Source organism: Microplitis demolitor, chromosome 3, assembly GCF_026212275.2.
Source record: "Microplitis demolitor isolate Queensland-Clemson2020A chromosome 3, iyMicDemo2.1a, whole genome shotgun sequence".
NCBI lineage: Eukaryota > Metazoa > Arthropoda > Insecta > Hymenoptera > Braconidae > Microplitis > Microplitis demolitor.
Genome location: NC_068547.1, coordinates 22,783,562 through 22,803,210, shown reverse-complemented (window position 1 = coordinate 22,803,210; position 19,649 = coordinate 22,783,562). Strand labels below are relative to the sequence as shown.

The 19,649-nt window shown below is 31.9% G+C and overlaps 1 protein-coding gene across 2 annotated transcripts in view; it reads left to right on the top strand.

The window, feature by feature from the left end:
• The window catches only part of LOC103575219 (LIM/homeobox protein Lhx3), a 108,464-nt gene extending 90,608 nt beyond the window's left edge, over positions 1 to 17,856 (top strand). For both annotated transcript variants that reach the window (XM_053737621.1, XM_014441897.2), the window contains 2 exons: positions 14,615 to 14,755; positions 14,842 to 17,856. In XM_053737621.1, coding sequence (XP_053593596.1) covers positions 14,615 to 14,755; positions 14,842 to 14,998 — 298 coding nt within the window. In that variant the 3' untranslated portion in view covers positions 14,999 to 17,856. The remainder of the gene's footprint in view (positions 1 to 14,614; positions 14,756 to 14,841) is intronic.
• Positions 17,857 to 19,649: the final 1,793 nt, after the last annotated feature.

Below are 19,649 nucleotides of genomic sequence, written 5' to 3'. Positions count from 1 at the left end.
CAAAGGAATAAGAATTTTATTATACATTTTTTAAAATTCCGTACCACGTTGCATATTTTCTCACTCTCTCCTATACATAATGTATATATATCTGTACCGACAAAAATATATAGACATAGATATATATAAATAGAACATTCGTATATATATATATATATATATTCAAAAGAGATAGTAAGGGGTAGAGTGCTGTAATAATAATCTAATTTTGAAACAGCGAGTAGCATAGTAAATAGTGATGAGAATTATATTTGTCATCGAGATCGTCGGTTGGGATATGACCATTCTATTCTATTTTGCTTAGATTGCTTCGAGCGTTCGGGATGAATCTAACCCAATAACGGCAACCAGACGTCACATGTAAGCCCACATACATTTGTCCAATCCATTAAATTTTTATGAAAAAAACTCTCAAAAATCTAGTCCGTCTTAGTAATTTGATAAATATGTATATAAAAAAATTATTACACACTAAACGCGTTACTTGATTCGAATAAATAAAACGAGAGCCATGAAATTCAGGGATTCAATCACTCGGAGAATTCACAATCAGTGAATCAAGGTTAAACTGTTCAAACTTACAGACTTCTTGGAGTCCTTGATTGACGCCCTTCCGCCGGCGTGCTAGAGAGCAGCTATGTCTTAAAAAATTTTATGTTTCAACCGTCTGTGTTTTACTAAGAGTCAACATCGTCATCATGTGTTACTATGTTTTGACAAGTCTATATACCATCTCATTTTTTTTTCTTAAACTTTTAAATTTAAAACGAACAGAAAATAGTTTTCGTAAATTTAAAAGTCAAATTTCTCATTCATTATATTTTTATGAAATAAAATCTTGTAAATTTATCATTCAGTATAATTACAATTTAAATAATAAATTAAATTACTTTAATAAATTGAGCATCGTTATATCTCAAAGTACTTAACGTTATTTGCGTCTAAATAATTGACTAAACACCTACGGGTATTGAACACGAGATTTATCGCTAAGTCACGAACTTAAATCTGCGGGTGATGTTCCATAACATCTCACGCCTCGTTACCGCAGCTTTCCCGTCCTTTCGCTCTATTCATCCATCTACATATATATCCTATGTGCGCAAAACAAACAAAACACACTATAGACCCCCAGCTCATGGAATCTGTCTCATTAACAATCTAATTAATAATCCAATTACGCGGCGAGATCCCTCTTGGCATATTTTCACGGTAACAGGAAAACAATTCTGTCGGACAAGACAGCCAAAGCTCGGGTACTCTGCGGCAATCCCACCCCCGGTCTCTCCCTCGCTCCTTATTTCCTTCCTTCTATTCACTGTCTCTCCCTTCCATGCTCTACTCATTTTACAGAGTAGAAGTAAAGTCTTCTTATCCCGTTTCAACCCCCAGAAATCGCGCGTGCCTCCCTCTAGTTATATATTTCCATCTCTTGTCTATTCCGTCTTCCTTCCTGTAAAATCCACCCGCAGCACTACAAGAACAGTACTAGTATAAGAGAGTGACGTCGACGAGAACTCTGTAGTTGCTGAGCGGGGTTTCTTCACCCCCAGGAATTTAATAAGCAATTACCAGGGGTATGAAACGAGACGCATCTGTGTGCGTGTGCGTGTACCTGGAACAGCCCGGGGTTGAACTCATAGGGTGTAAGGTCAGAGGTAGGGCCAAACTATAGTTTTATAAAAATATTGATAGTAACAATCTATATATTTTAATTTATTGTATACATTTTTATTATCTATGAACTATTATTGCATTTTTCGTGCAATTACAGAGAACAAATTTAAAAATTCTTCAAATAACACAAATATTTATATTATTAGTTTTTACTCCATTTTATATTACAAACTACAAATTTATTTGTAAATTTTTTTTTTTTTTGGGAATAATGAAAAATAACAATAACTTTTTAGTAACAAAATAAATAATGAAGTGGTGAAGATTAAAGTTTAATTAATTTATGCATAGATGTATATATTTATTTGTGTATAAATATGAGCTAAAGAGATTGTGAATTGTTATGAGTAACGGGCGGCTAGATGAAAAGGCATTAGCGTCCTCTTAACATGCAGATTGGTCTCTAAAGACTTTGGAGTTCCTCGAACGTTGATTGGACGATTATTTAATGCCAGCGTGATGCATTACGCCATTGGCACACCATAGTTCATATATATATTATATTACATAAGGAAGAATGGGGTAGTCGGTATTCTTATGAAACCTTTTTTTTTAAATTTAAATCGAACATCAAAACATATATATGAGTGATTGTCTGACTGATGAAAAGCTTTGAATTTTAGTGTAACAAACAGAGTAAATTTAAATTGTCTGTTTAAATTAATATATAATAATTTATAATGAGAAACACACACAGTATTGGGTTTAAAAGTGCACTTGTAGTTGTGTTTTAAATGTCAGATAAAACATACGTAGTTGAATCTGTCTTGCAATCACATTTAATAGCGTTAAATTACAGTGAAATTGGATATTTTAATTTATCCTTCGTGTATGTGTAAGGAGTTATATTAAAAGCGTATTTAAGTTTGCCGAGAGAACAAAAATAACGATCATGCTTTTGGCTTCGGGGGCTTTTATATAAATTTTCTTTCTGTTAATTATATGTAGATTGAACGATATCTCTTCAACGACCCGTCTACTTTTTTTTCATTAATTTTTAAATATATGTATAACATTCTCTACATCTTTCATTATTCATTTTTGACTCATTATTAATATAAATATTAATTTTTCGAGTCCTCAGTTATCGTGATGGATGACGATTATTTTTAAATATTTATGATATTGTTAAATAAATAATTTACAACTTTTCATTAGTGATAATTCACTGTGCGGTAATAAAAGGTATCCCTTGGTGATTGTGGTCAGCCCTATCTGTGGGCACCATACCGGTATACCCACGTGCGTTATCTCGAATACACTGGGTTCGAAATGACCAATGCGTGAGACACTCTTGCGTTGTGTACTAATAGGGTGGCGTGTTAGACTAACGATAAGCATTTATTATTTTTTTTTTTCATCTTTTTTTTAAAAATACAATTTTTTATTTTCGGCTGTCTGTCAGTTGATTCAAAAATCGGTCGAAAAAAATCGCTACTGGTGAAAAAATTTTCAAACCCGAAAATGTTGACGAAAAATTAGTACCTGAGGTGAAAAACAAAGATAAAAATAACAAAGTATGGGTAGAATTTGAAGTGACCCGACGTAGATTCATTACAGTGCATGCAGGAACCCTCGTTGTCGCGTATCAGTTGGAACTATATATCTTGCGGCTGGTACGGAGATAAAGCAGGGTCGTTAGCTCGGTTAGGGGCTGCAGTGACGAAACAGTGAGATAGAGTAGACTTGTAGAGGGAGTCTAGCAACCAGCCGGGATGATGCAAACGGGATGGGCGAGAGACGTCGAAGAGCTGGTGGGAGGAATACAACTGGAAGGACGACTATCGGAGGTCGAGGATTATTATGAAGGGAAGAGAAGCCTGAGGCAAACGTTGACGAACCTCCGCAAGCTCCAAGCACATCGCGACACACGTCTCTTCTCTTCGCCTCGTCTATCACCTGCTACCCCTCCTACTCCCCCTCTTTTCCCGACATCATCACACATCTCTTCTCTATTCTCCATATTTGAATTTAACGAGCGAAAACGCTTTCACGTCCGATTTCAAAGAACTTAGTTTTCGTCGATCCACAATCCAGACAAATTTACAACATATAGATCTATCGTCTACATATTTTTCTTTACGAATATATTTTCCGTTTATTTGTTTCATTAAAAAAAAAAAATGGAAATAAAATTTTTTTCTGGGCAAAAAAATTTTTTTCAGCCATCAAATAATTACACATGAGCTTATTATTAAACACGGGGTCGATTGTTATTAATAAAGTCAAAATCGATCGCATGACCTATGACCCAGTTCATATATATGTATGTATATCTATCTGTTATATATGTGTGTCGTGTATTATTGATTAAAGAATTGGTGGGAACTCTTGAAAGCCAGCTAACTACTGTACCCGCTACACTACTACCACCTGACCCCCGCAGTAGTTGTTAAGTCTGAGAGTCGACACACAACGATCGTGCAAACTCTGCACGGATCGATAAATTGAAAAGACCAGTTCGTGCCATGACTGACTAATTTCATACACCAAACTAACAGCACCGCACGTGCTGATCATGATTTTTTAATTTTTTCTCTCCATAACCTTTTTTTTTTACCTCAAACCTTATCCTATATCACACGACAATAATTAATAACTAATAATTTACTCAAATACTCTATAATTAAGCGCCGCGATAAATTTTTTACAGGCCATTTTTCCCTCAATTAATTATCAGAGTATAAATTTTAATGAGTTTCAGCCAAAGGGGCTTGATAATAGTTAAAAATCACAAAAAGTATATTATGTTAAATATTTTTAAAATATATATGTATATATTTTATAAAGTACAAGTTAAAAGTACAGGTTGGACAACATCGTCCGTAGTAAATTGCAATTTAGTTGTGAGATCATTATAAAATACATAATAATACTTTTGCAGGGTAGCACCAAGGATTTTTCAGTGTACCCCCAGGGGAGGTTTACGCCACCTCTTCTTCCTCACTAGCGTTGTCGTCATTGCTTAAATATATACGTATATATATATATACATTCGACTACCATCCACAGGTCTCTGTACAACCCAGCCTCGTTAAAAGTTTCTAGCAACGCGTATTCTTAATAATCTGCGCGGACACGCCGTCATTAAAATTATAACCAACCTCTCTCTTTCTCTCTTTCGTCGAGCGCAACCCTCTTTAAATATACATACCTCCGTGGGGTGACGTTTTCATAACTGATTTTTTTCCTTCTCACACGCGAATATAATACGCGCTCTATTAAAAGTCTTTGCTGTGACAATAAATCCGACTCTCAGTAATTTTATAAAAATATTTATTTTACAGGTTAATAAATAAGTGAGTCACTAGTCAGTCAAAATTAAATAATAAACTTAAGAAGGAACTCGAGAAAACTTAAAAATATCAGATATAAGCAGAGTCGTGAATAATTTAAATATTGTTCGGTAGCTGCGCGAGAGTATCTGGGAATAAAATGGGGGAGGGGTGGCGCGGATTAACTGAAACTTAACAAAAGTTGCGGCTTCTGTAAATATGTAAATATTTTCCCCCGTCCTCTGCTGGATAATAGACGATATTAATACACCTCTGAAGCGTGTAGATGGATAAAGAGAGGATTTTCTAGTAGCTTTACCCAGTGGGTCTCCGTCCTTGAGAAACGCACGAGCCAACGGTTCCGGTAATCGACTGGTATTTAAGTACCGAGTTTACGTACACCGGGTACAGTTTAAACCCGCTTATTATCATATAAATACAACTTGGACGTTCAATTTACGCGCGCGTGAGTCCTGCTCACTCGCTCTCCTTTGCTTTCTTATTTTATCTCTCTTATCCTCTGCTATCTATTTATCTCTTTTCGCATTTTCCAACCGGGTTACAGTACCGCCCTGAGAGTTACAAAAGTTATTATTGTTATTACCGTATCGTTTAGAAAGTTTTGTTGGCTGTACAATAGATACTTTGTACTATAAGTTTATACAATTTGCTCTGATATACTTACAATTTTTATTTTACTTTATTTTTTATTTTTTTTTTTTTTTTTTTTTAATAATGACAAAATAAATTTTTACTGACGTTCCGCTATTTTCAGTCGAACAAATTTTTCTAAAATCAAAATTTCATAAAAAAAAATAATTTTAAGGACCAGAATAAATTCAATCATTTTTTTCCCAGCGATAATATAATTCAGAAAATGTTTATTCGGTGATTCTATTTACGATAGAGACTTGTCCTTATTTTATGTGTACACTATTCTAGTTTATCCCTTATCCTCCGAGTATCCTAAACAAAGTCAACGACGTTCATTGGACAAAAGAGCAATTTACAGTGCCCGAAATTTCCAAAACACACATATACCTCAGTACAACGAGATACGGCAACAACAATCCTCAGCACATTTACCGGGAAATCCCAAAAACAATTCACTTACGTACGACACGCGACGCCACATACACAAAAACATATATACAACCGTACGTACATATATATATGAAGGAATTCAGGGAGAGCTGGGAGGGTTGAAACCGCTCAAGAAAATTGCTCCGACCTGGTCCCCCTCGTCGCCCTCATCCTAAACCGATGCTGCCGTTTCGCTATTATTGTATCGTTTTACTTTGTCTCGGTTTGATGAAATTGCAAAGCAACTAAGTTTTAATTTGTCCTTGCGTGACGTGGATTACATCCGTTTGGGTTGATTGACGCTCAAGCTCTTTGCTTCATTCCGGCAAAATTGCTTCAACACCGCTTACTTCTTCATGTTTATTACTTACTTACTCACTTTACTTATTTACTTGCTTGCTTACTTACTCACTACCTATACTCCCCCACTTTTCTTCTGGATATTAAACTTGTTTATTTGACAAACTGTTACGTCCAACTAAATTGCCTTCAAACATAAATCCTTGTATCATCCACACACACACACAAATACATCCATGCATTTTTTAATTAAATAATTTTACCTCTTTTAAATTACATAACTAAATTGAAAATATAAATTATTAATTGCAAATTATTACCTTATATTAATAACAAAAACATATTTAATTATATTTATTGCTATTTTTCATTATTTTTTGCGTGTGAATAATATTATTCCATTAAAATAATAGATTAATCAAAATGGAATACGGCTGATTAAGTAACGTATAAGGACAAAGATAAATTGCTAGATATAACCATCTATATATATATAAATATATATGACCGACAAGTATAATCAAGATACAATTACATGATATTATCCTCCATATGTATTAAGTAATTGTACATTAGTTATATTATTATTTTTATTATACGAATGAGGAACTTGGGGTAAAATGAGACACTATTTAGAAAAAAATTTGTGTAGATCTAATTGAGAATAAAAAGAATTGGCTATTGTGGTTAGTGGGCCAAAATTTTGACTAAAAAAAAATTCTTTTCCTTTTCAGTAGTGTCCCTTTTTACCCCAGATACTTTTTCCCAGCATTTCTGCTCAAGAATTTTATTCTGCCTCAAGTTTTATTAATTAAAATAATGAGTAATGAATGAAATTTTAAAAATTAATGTGCAATATATTTATAGAATTTATTATTGTACATATATGTGTATATATATATCATTGTGAATGTAATTTATGGTGTAATGAAACACAATTCACAATTCTACATCTGTTGAACTTGATTATAACATGACCTACCGGAAATATATCACGTAGCGCATTCAAGTTTCTCGACTAAAATTCAAATTTCACGCGTGATGTTATTAACGTAATTTCGTATTAAATAACATGAGTAACTTGTGATGTGACTGATTGTATGTAAATATATTTAAATAAATCGAATCTTCTATTCAAATCACGCATTCGATTAAATAATTAGACAGTTAGTAAATTTACTGCAGGAATTTAAAGTAAAATAATTTTTCGGAGTAAAAATAAAGTTATGCATTAAAGGCATCGGGAGAATAAGACGAGTGAGAGGATGAGAAATAAAACCGGTCGTGGTTGCATTTCTTCATTGACCCCCTCGTGCCCTTTGAGATGAACTCGGCTCGATACGATCTGCACCGGAGCCATGTAATTGTGGATGAAGAGTGTAAAAATCGTAATTAGGTTCGTCGAGCTCAGCAACTGACCGGGTGAGAAAATGAATGAGATAAAATAAAAAAATTAAATTAAATAAATAAATTGAGAAAAAAAAAAAATGAGACGAGAGACTTAAAAATGGAGAGTGAATTCACCTGCGTAGTCCTCGCTAGCGGGGACGTAAAAAATGAGATTCCCGCTTCTCTTAAATTCATCTGCGTGCTGCAGCATCAACAATATAATTACTTATTGGCAATAACTAAATGGAAGGTGAGACAGAGAGTGGGACAGAAAATAAAAGATTATGTGTCGGGGGTTGGGATATGTATAAAGAGAAAAGATAATGAAATATAAATAAAATAATAAATAAAGAATGGGTACGAGAATTAAGGAACAAGGAGGAACAAGGAACGAAAAAATAATAAAAGTACCAAAGGCTTCTCAGATGCCGCCGGGGTGGTACTGCGTCGCCGACGACGTTAAAACCCAACTCTGTTGAAAACTAATCGAGATATATTAATTGCAGTATATACTTCACTTATATTGCTTTCCACGGGCTCTTGCTCACGTTCAGCTCACTATTATTACAAATCGCTGACTTCGATATAATCTCACACAGTCATACATCCATACACATACATATATACTCCTTTTGACATGTTTTATCAAGCTAAATATATCGCAACAACAATAATAATATAAATTACATAATTTCAATCTACGAGACACTTGAAGTTTTTTTTAAAATTTAAAGTTTGATTGATTGTCGTATAGATTCTCTCGGGTAATTGATTTAAAAATTGTCATGTCAGATGTCATAAAGTCATTAATTTATGTACGTATGAATATTTAGCTTAATGGAAAAGAGTAATTATATATTTATATGTATATCAGCTGAGAATTCAACTTTTAAAACGTTTTATCATAATTACATGATCTCACAAAATTGAACATCAACCATCAACAATTTAACTTAATTAATCCATTTAATTAAGCTCATACTTTACAACATATGAATACAAGTTTTGACGCAAACATATGATGATTATAGACTAATGTATGTAGATTAATTAAGGATATAAAAGTCGTTTGAAAGCTATTTTTCAGACTTTTTTTAGTACTTATGATAATTAATTAAAAAAAACCTAATTTCGAAATAACTGTTAGTACTTACTCGTAAATTGTTAGCATTCGGGTTGAGGTAATGAGAGAAACATTTGATTGAGGAAAGGATAAAATGAGAGAGGTAATCATCAAAAGTTTAATTAATTCCGAGTTAATAGATCTGATCAATCAATATTGATACTCATTAGCTCTGTTAATTATCGAGTAACTCAATATAAATAATTTTAGAAACAATATTCCATTAGGATAAAAATTTAATTATTTTTATAAATTAATTAATTAAATTAATACACGGTTTTTAATTGAATATTTCAAATTATCAGTACAATGCCGCGAATAATTATTTCAACCGGCGGAATTTTAATTAAAAAATCTAAATTATAATTAAATAGAAAATTACAGATACAAGTTTAATATTAAAAACAATTTGTTGGTTATTATTAAAAATTTAAGTACACACTCGACTTTGTTGTAAAAAGTTTTACCACCTTGTAATACGAGGCTCACGATCTCTGTTAGCTATTATTATTATTATTGTTATTGTTATTGTTGCTGTATCCAAGAGCGAAATTGGACTTGTATATTGGAAGCTAATAGGAATTTTGATTGACTGAATTAAATGGTTATTGGAAACGTCGGGGTTTTTAAATTGATCATCTATATTAGTGCTCTTACGGTCTTTCTCACCGCAAAAAGACAGACCAGTGGGTGGGGCTGTAACTGGTAAGCATGAGTGAGGGTGGAGAGCTAAAATAAAAATGTAATTGAAAAAACCCACCGTGAAAAATAAATAAAAAAATATAAATTTTAAAACAAAAAAAAAAAAACTCAAGGCAATTTGTCGTTAAGTCAAAACTCATTTTCCAGAACGCAGCACCTCATTATAGGATCGTTCAACTTCAATTTAACTTGTTGGTACTACAGTTTTCCCGGAGAATAAAATTAATATCCACGAATCTTGGATTTTCCTCACACTTTAAACTACACGACTTAACTTTTAACAGACCTACTAATTATTAATACAGTGTGTAATTAAAAAAAAAAAAAAAAAAAAAAAAAAAAACAATTCAATTTAAATTTAATTTAATTATTTTATTTATATTCGACAGAACTCTGCACGCAATAAAATTAACTTCCAGTAATTATTGTAATTAAAATTTGAATCATTAATGTCAGTAAACTAAATTAAAATACGGTGTAATCGTCTATCTGTTGCTAAAGATATATCGTAGATAAAACACAAGTTACGAGTTACGTATTTCAAATTGTTCTTCACCCTCACTGCTACACAACACACATATGTTTGTGTGTGTGTTTATGTGTGCATAAAGCAAAATGCACGCTCCATTCACACAAGGAAGTATACAACTGTATATGTAGGGACTGGCATATATGAGCTCGGGCTGCTAATGAGTTACCCGGCCCGTTGGGTCGCTCCAACTCCCCCCCTCTCTTTCAGCGCTTCGTCACCATTTTAATTGTCTAAAGCGCAAATTGGGCGACTTTAATTAGCGTAATTATTTTCGGTCATTTCTATAGCTCTTTGTTATACATGGACATTTTATTATTGCTTTTTTTATCATTACCAAAGTTTACTTAAACTTTAGTCGACTAATAATTTATCCTCATAATTATATTTACATTTTTTTAATAACAATTATAAAAAATATAATGGAGAGCTGAAAAATGGACTTTCCTATTTTTCCTAAAGTGGGGTAAAGTCGACCTCCGAAAAATTTTTCCCACAAATTTTTCATTTTTATTTTATTTTGAATTTTTCCTACAAATAAAAATTTTTAAATTTATCATTGAAAATTTCAAGTGTCCCAATTTACCCTACTTTGTTTTTTTTCCCGTATGATTTTTTAAAAAATTTTAAGAGCTCAATTTTTTCCTCTTTTATAGGGGATAGTGATTGCTATTAAAATAAAATCAATCACTAAAGTAAATTCAGTATAAAAAAAAAATACAATTGATTAGATAATTATCTATTAAAAGCATCGGGGTGATGGTAGAGGTTGATATCTAATAAACAGTGCGCCATATTCTGATGCTCACGCGAGTACGTTGTAGTTTAAGTTAAGTAAGCACTTACTAGTGCTAGTGGTAGTACTCGTACTAGTGTGGTACATGTACAATTATATTATAATCCAAAGGTACGACGCATTGCTGCTACGAGAGTGATCGAATTAATTATTTGACTTGTAGACGTTCTATTCTCATTTCTCCGTAGATCAAATGTCAGTCTAATTTATACTTCTGTCCTCCATTGTCCTTGGGATGCAACACCGCTGGATAATTTTCTCAGATTTAACGGTTAGGTCTCACGATCCAGGACGACGGCGTTGAGGCAATCGAGCGTGATCCGGGAATAGATCGGATCGCCCGAGCGGGAAAATGAATCCTTGCTTGCACGAGTTATGGCACATACAATATACATTTATTCACATACATATATATATATATATACATATACAAACCACATATCGTTAAGCATATGCCGTTATAATCTCAGCTCTTCCTTTTTTACTCCTCTAAATCCTACAAAGCTAATAGCTTTTGAAAGTTTGAGTTAAGTAACCAAACAGTAATTGTGAGTATGAATTAACTGAAAATTAAATTGATTTATAATTAATAGTTTTCTTAAGGTTTTTTTTCCTTATCCTGTTTCTCTCACGAAAAAAATAAAATGAAATAATTGCTGAAGAATTAGAACCGGTGAAGCGCGAAGATATTAATGTAGTTGAGAATAAGAGGGAGAGAGAAAAAAACGAGTATGGGTATAAACTAACGTCGAGTTGCTCTATTTTTGATTTCTTCGTAATTACTAATTAGAAGCCGACGTCTCGCCGATCAAGTAGAACGGATAGAACAGATGGCGGCTGGTAATTGCACGGGACCAACTTCGGCTACGTTGTGAGACCTCTCTCTCTCTTTCTCTCTTTCTCTTGGTATCGGTCTCTCTCTTTACATTGTAAGCTCTTTCAATCCCCTTTTAGCTTTCCATCTCAGATAACTACACACTCCCTACCCATTATATTACTTATTAGTTATTAGTTAAGTTTATTTTTATATCTTTTTATTTATTTCTAATCTACTTAACAACACACTTAGCCAATCAACATTCGTACGTGTCTGCCGATAATGAAATACTAGATTATATTATTTGATTAATTGATCAGCCGTTGACTAGAAATAAACCAATACCATACAATTAATATTGCAATTATAATCGATCGTGAGATTCTAACAATCACTTTATAATTAAAAAAAAAAAAAAAAAAAAAAAACACTCCTGTTCTCATTAAAAAAATTAATTTATTTATTAATCAGAGAATAAATTTTTTTTTTTCATACCTATAATTTATTTTCTTCGATTACGTTTGATTGATGACAATATTTTTTTTTTTTTTTTTTTATATTACACTTGCAATCACTTGAGTAATATTGCATAGAGTCGATACTTAATTGCCTTATCGCAATAATGAGACGAGACGAAGCGGGAATAAAAATTTGAAATCGCTGCAGGTTGTGTACCAATCGGCTCAAGAGGACCACGTGGAAAAAATTAAATAACAATAATAATAAATAAAGTGAGATGATAAATAATCGCAGGATGATGTTGAGCTTGCCTGGTGTACATGGGAATCCTCGATGGATCAATTAGCAATTTAATTATAGAACTGTCAGAGAATGATTAAATTAATAACGAGAAACCGCAAATCCAATCAGTGGCCCACTCTTGATTATATATCTTTTATATGGTTTTCCTCATTTGTCGTTTTCATCCGATTTTACCTTTATATATATATATGCATACATATATATTTGTCCATTAATTCCCATGTGGTTATTGCGTAATTATCTCATTAATAAACAACGTCGATAAATGACATTTAAATTATTCCCTATAAATATACTATTATATAATAATAATAGTAATATTATAAAATATATATTATTGTTATAAAATTATTTATTTATTTATTAGACTGAGAATTAATTTTAAATTTAGACATTACTTAATTATTTATCAATTGACCAATTAATCGGTTCATCGATTACTCTGTCACCGAAATATTTTTAAAAATCACGTAGATTTGACAATTTGCAATGATCCTACTAGTAACTGGTGAATCTCTGAATCGAGACTCGAATACCGAGTATTGCACGCAACTAATTGCTACATAAACATCAAGCTTTACAGAATGCAATTCGCAAGCACGTTGTCGTTTAGTAAACATACACTATACTATTGACGTTCGCGCATTTTAGTTAACTGTACATATATACATATATAGGAAAAGAGCGGGCCAAATGAATCACTCCAAAAATTTTTGTATTTGTAACTGATGTAGAATGAAAGTAAAAAATTATAATGATAACCTGTTTTGAAAAATAAATTTTGAATATTTGAATTTTTGAAAATTTGAAGAAATATTAAATTAAGAACCAGAGGAAATATTTATTAGCTAAACTGAATTTCTAATTAGTGTTTTTTTGTTAGGAAAATCTTTGATGAATTTTTTAGCAGCATTAACTATGGGCTGGATGTCGTAAATAATAAATAAAAAAGTTGGTTATTATAACGAAGTCATAATATGATAAAATATGATATGATATGATATAATATAATAGAGTCTTAAAGCATTATTATGAGTTCCTTTGTACATTTAAATATATATTTAGTCTTCATTATCGAAGTTCTTGGCACAGAAAAACGCTCGCCGGTGTGCAACACAAGAAGTAACAAGTGAAGAAGCTCATAAACCAGCTAACTAAGAACTAACAACTCTTGCAGATTAAGCGAGTAATTAAAACCAGTTTGGTACCGTACGCTCCCTTTACTATATTAATATACTACTTACTATATTTATATAGATATATTCTAACTACAAAACCTGTCAAGATGGATGCTGCGTAAACCAGAGCCCACCTCAGCCCGTCTTTAATTTTCCATCCTCATATTTATCAACTCAATCAATCTATTATCACATAATTTTATTTTCTCGCGCACTAATTAATTAAAAAAAAGGCTTTGATTAATAGACTCGATATTTTGATGAAACTTTAATGAGAAAATCAATATCGATCGTTGGAATCATTAACCAAACATTCGTAGGTATATTAACTATAAATCAAATTCATATAAATGCGATAAAATATATGTACTCATAACGTGATAATAATTATCAGCCGTCTCCATTTATGATAAAAAATAAGCAGACATGAATCGTGGGGATATAAACCCAAGCTCTGATCGATCTTGCTCATTATGTTGCCCGTCTATGGCAACTAAAATCACCGTCTCCGCAAACCAGTGCGAATAAATAATTAACCCCTACTACGACTTTTTAACAGTTGCCCTCTCTCGGGTTTGTATAAATGTCTACAGCTTCGCTCGATGCCTTGGGATACTCAGTAACAACTAACAACTACCTTGATCCAGAAATGGAACAGGCGTCTTGCTCGCGCCCCACTGGAATCTTGATAGCAGCATTCGCAGCCGCAGAGCCCAAGCACTACTCGGTCTTTATCTCCACCGTGACTTCCAATTAAAACCCGCATTTACAACACCTTATTATAAATAACCATACATTCACTTGCTTTCAATTATCCTAGACAATATATACTTATAAATATTGCCATTTAGTTATCATCATTATAATTTTTTCCCATTTCGTTAAGGAAAATTTCAAATTTCCCGGGCCCCTAACTGTAAATTAGTTGAATAAAAAAATCATAATTAATTAAATTAAAAAATTTTTAATGAATTGTGTTACAGGTTATATTGCTCAGGCGCGTGTCAATCTTGTGGAAGCCCTATACCAGGAAATGAATTAGTAATGAGAGCGGGTGGCTTAGTATTTCATCAAAAATGTTTCACATGCAGTAAATGTGGTATCCAACTGGTTGCCGGTGACAAGTAAATATTTTTCTGCTTTAATTTGTTGTAAAAAAACGAAAAACATAATGACAATTATTAATTGGACATTCATTTTTTGTCACTAGATATTGTTTATTGTCCGGCGCGCCAATTTGCGAAGCAGACTGGCACAAGGTGGTGAAATCATCAAACGTTTCGGCAGCGGCAGCAGCTGTTACGGGTAACGGAGGAACTACAGTAAGGAAGGCCAAGGTCGGCCGACCGAGACGAAGCCGCGAATGAGGCGGCAACCCGGTTGGTCGCCCGAAGAAGGTTCAGCCAATGACACCATTGGCCGCGTCCCCAGTCGCTCAGTCCCCGTCATCTTCGGTCCAGGCTACCTCGGTCCAGGCATCACCGTCCGGGCTCGTGCACCAGCCTAATCCCGTCGTTGACGTAGTAGACGTGGGTGTCGGGGGTGATCCTTATTCGCCGCCACCACCGGGTCATCAGCATCAACACTACCATCATCATCACCATCACCAGCCGCCGCCACAGATGGGAATAGGTCTTCTGGGACTGGCCCACCATCATCAGCCGCCGCTTCACCATCACCTACAGCATCAGCAGCCTTCTTACCAAGAGTGGGTGCACTGGGGTGAGCCTTGTGACTGAATTCCTTTTAATTTACTTTACTCAGTGGTTACTTAGCTCTCAGTGTCTGAGTGAGTGAATAATAACTTTATAATTAAATAGATAAAAATAAATAAATATATTAATAAATAATTAATTAAATAAATTAAACAGTGTGTGATAAAATGTTACGGTATCAACAAACACTCAGAGAAGTCTGGTGATTAAAATAAAAACTGGCAAACAGAGACCAAGTGAAAATATTTTAATTCATCGGCGCTCAGATTTGTGTCTACTTGACGTTCATATTAAATCATAACTGATGAAAATAAAAACAAATATGTTGCCATCATTTAAGGAGCTTATTTTTTTTGATGACCCATTGATTATTATTGCTAATAATTTTTTACATCACTGAGGAAATTGTTTATTTAATTAAAATAATAAATAATTTATAATTTAATTTCGGGTTGAATTATTTGAAAACATAATTCACTGGTTTTATTGACAAATAGACTCTTTTCTTAGTGATAAAATGGGAATAACCAAACAAAAAAAGTAACAAGTAAATCCTCGAACATGTAAGAAATAATAAAAAATATTAAATCAGAGTACTTATATTTTTACTTGGAATTATCCGCACGTGATTAGACAGTTGACGCACTTGTCATGTTTATAAAAAAGTAAAGTTAATGTACTATACGCGAGAGCTAAACTCAATCCGTGATTCTGATTGGTGATAACTGAGTCACTAAGGCGGAAGTACCTTCGCGTGATTGTTGCTCAATTTAAAAAGAACATTCAACATTGTTCTTTTAACATATATTTGCTCACTATCATTACTTTGTTATTCCTCTGTCCATAAATTACCGCGATCATCCCAAAACGACCCTCGAATCCCCAGTAACCCAACCACTCGACGTTTAATTTCTGCTTAATCTTCCAATCCGTCACTGTCAATATTTTTTTTTTTTTAAATTCACATTAAATATTTACTCCAGTAAAATAATAATAATTTAAATTCAGTGCATGTTAACGAGTCAAAATAGCCGTCAGGTATTATATATATATATATACATATGTATACATAGAGCTGGATGTTTTATGCCGCCAGGTGCGGAAGTACAAAATTACTCAAATTATTACCATTCAAAATTACAACACTGGCAGGTGTTTAAGAAACCTTTTGATTATTCTCAAAACAATCTGTCTCGATAATTAAATAACGACATTTTAAATGAAAATCAACAAAAGCGAGCCCTCAGAGAAAAAAAAAGTACGTAATAATAAATGACGGAATGTAAATTTAAAAAAAGTCCAAATGAGTAAAACCCGTGGGCTCTTAGAAAATTATTTTTCTTTCAAAATCATCGGTCCTTTTACTTGGGCGAGCGCGAAGAGAGACTAAGCTCGTTAGGCGGCCCTTGTTTCCGTGGCCGAGGTTACAGTTAACGATTATACCTTTACTATTATTATTATTATTATTTATTTTCACACAGCCCTCCAAGACCTTGTCCCTACTCAATAGTCCGCTCGCACTCAGTTCTCTCAAAAACGACCTGGGAATTTTAAAAAAAAATCTAAATTTTGATTTTTAATTTTTCTACACAAAATTAAAACTTAATTATTTTCTCATACACGAGCTCTGTAGTCTTAGTCACGGCATAAAAAATTAAAAGTCACTGTACTTAATTGCACTTTTTTTTTAAAATACGCGACTCCGCAAGCAATAATATGTTACATATATAAATAATTATAAAGATGAAAAGTGGACAGAATTACTCGCGTATAAATTAATAATAATAATAATAATAAATATAAAATGAGTCAATTTGAGGTAAATAAAATAGACAATGGTAAGTAAAAATAATAAAATTGATCTCGATAATATGAAATTTTAAAAATCAATGTATCCATGACACTATCAGATAACTTTATCGTCGTAATTAATAATTAATCTAATCATTTATTATTTTTTATAAAATTCTACTTTATTTTAAATATTTTTATTTTGAAAAGTCGACGATGAAGTCAGGGCGGGAATTATCGGACACTTGAACAAATATATATAACAAGTATGAGAACAGGGTTACAGCTAATTGTTACATTAATATGTAATCTTTGTACCATCAATGATATTTTGTTTTAACATCAAATGAAACTTGACAGTAACGCAGTTTATTAATATGAAAATTTATGTTTAAGCAAAAAAAATGAAAATAGAAATCGTTTTTCTATAATTTATAAGTGTATTTTGAGAAACTGATCGTTCACTCGTTTTGTTCCTTAGCAAATTGTCTTCATAAAGTTCCGCATACTGTTGAAAACAATGAATGCAAATGAGTAAATCATTTAATGAAATAAAAATAAAATATGTAAGAGGATGATGAGATGGCGGCGAGTTTGCCAGCTGGCTAAAAAAATATCAGGTCAATTTTCTATAGTCAATAATCTTGAAAAAAAAAAAAAAATCACTACAGTAAAATATTAATATCTTAAAAAATAAATGTTGGCCTGATTTTATAAATTTCTTATTTTTTATTATACTTATAAATTTGTTTTTTTTTTTTTTTTTTTTTAATTTTTTCCATTAAATCCAGCTGGCAAGAATGTGTAATTTAAACTTGTATATAGGTACATTTTGTATATTGTTAAAAAAAAAAAATTTGTGTGATATAAATGGTTATTTACTACTATTACGATAAAATATAAATAATTAAAAAAAAAAACACTTTAATTATTAAAATAAATAAATCCATTGATTAATTATTAATAATTGTGTTTTAATGGGTAATTTATCCAGATCATGAGGTCAAATTAATTTTCAATAGACAGTTGCAACTAAATTTTAAAATTTCATTATCATTATTATTAATATTGTAATTAAATTGTTGATTTTATATAATAATATAATTGATTTTATTTATTAAACGTAATTTGATAATTAATTTGACTCATCAATCGCTTGTTTTCATTCTTGGACACTATAAACTGATGAATAAATAAATAGCTGGTTGTCTTTACACAGTTTTATGATTTAAAACAAACAACTCTTGCCCTTTTGTCCGAGTATGTGAATATGAGGGATTGAAAAATATAAATTTAAATAAAATTCGTTTAGTTAATTTTGTTATTTGATTTATTTTAACTTTAAACGTCAGCGTTGGGGTCTCTAGTCGACCTCAGGCTCTTGTAAGATATATATTTACGGCACATACGTTTATTAATTAATTATTAATAAATAAAATGAAAATAAAAATAAAAGTTTTTAGAAAATTATCCGCCGACTTGTTATTTAACGCCAATTACTCCATTGCCAAGTCCTCAATATTCCTCTATTGTATTTCAGCTGTCGATTGTCTCGATGTAGCTACGCAACGTTATCAGGTAATTTACTTTTCAAAGAAAAAACAAATTAGCAGATAAGTCGCCAGTGATAAAACCAATTTTCTGAAGAAAAATATCATCTGTTGTCATGACTCGTGACTCAAAGAATATATATATGTTTTCGTGTGATATTTATTTAAGTATATTAGCATGAAAATCACCGGCCTTGGATGGTATAATAAAAATTAACGACCGACAATTTGTATTAAAAAACCAGAGTTTAAATAAAAATAAGAGGGGGAAAAAATAAAAAAAGAATTGGATGAGAAACAAAATTCAGCGAGACTCGTCTTCCAGTTTCGGCTAATTGTCAGGTAAAATAAATCGACGGACTGTATAGTAAACACGGACTGTATAGCGAGCCGACTTTCGTCTCGTGTCCGTGAATCTTGTGATCTTTTTTCGTTAATTGGACTATATACCAACGAATTCCGTAGACTGAGGAAACATCTGATTCTGGTTCTCATTTAATTTTTTTTTTTATCTTTATTTAAAAATAAGCTGCTGTGACAGCTTCTGCATAATTTCTTATTTTTACGACAGACTTTCCTCTTAAAATTAACAATCATAAGTTATTACATTTGTAATGGATCTAGTTTTAATAAAATACTTAAATTTTAAATTCAAATTAACGTTATTACTTTTTTTTTTTTTTTTTTTTTTTTTTTTTTTTTTTTTTAATAATAATATGACGTTTACTGAAAAAACAGGATGCGGTTTAATAAATGACAAATTTCATTTTATTTTAAATTTAATTACAGGTATAGAGCCATAGAATAATTAAACATTTCCTACAGACTGTAAATAAATTTATTAATAAAAAAAAAGTATTTAATTACGAGGAAGTAAAAAAATAAAATATAAAACTGTAACAAAAAATTGATAATCCAATTAAGAGACTTATTAACTGTCAATTAAATATTCTCTTGAGAGA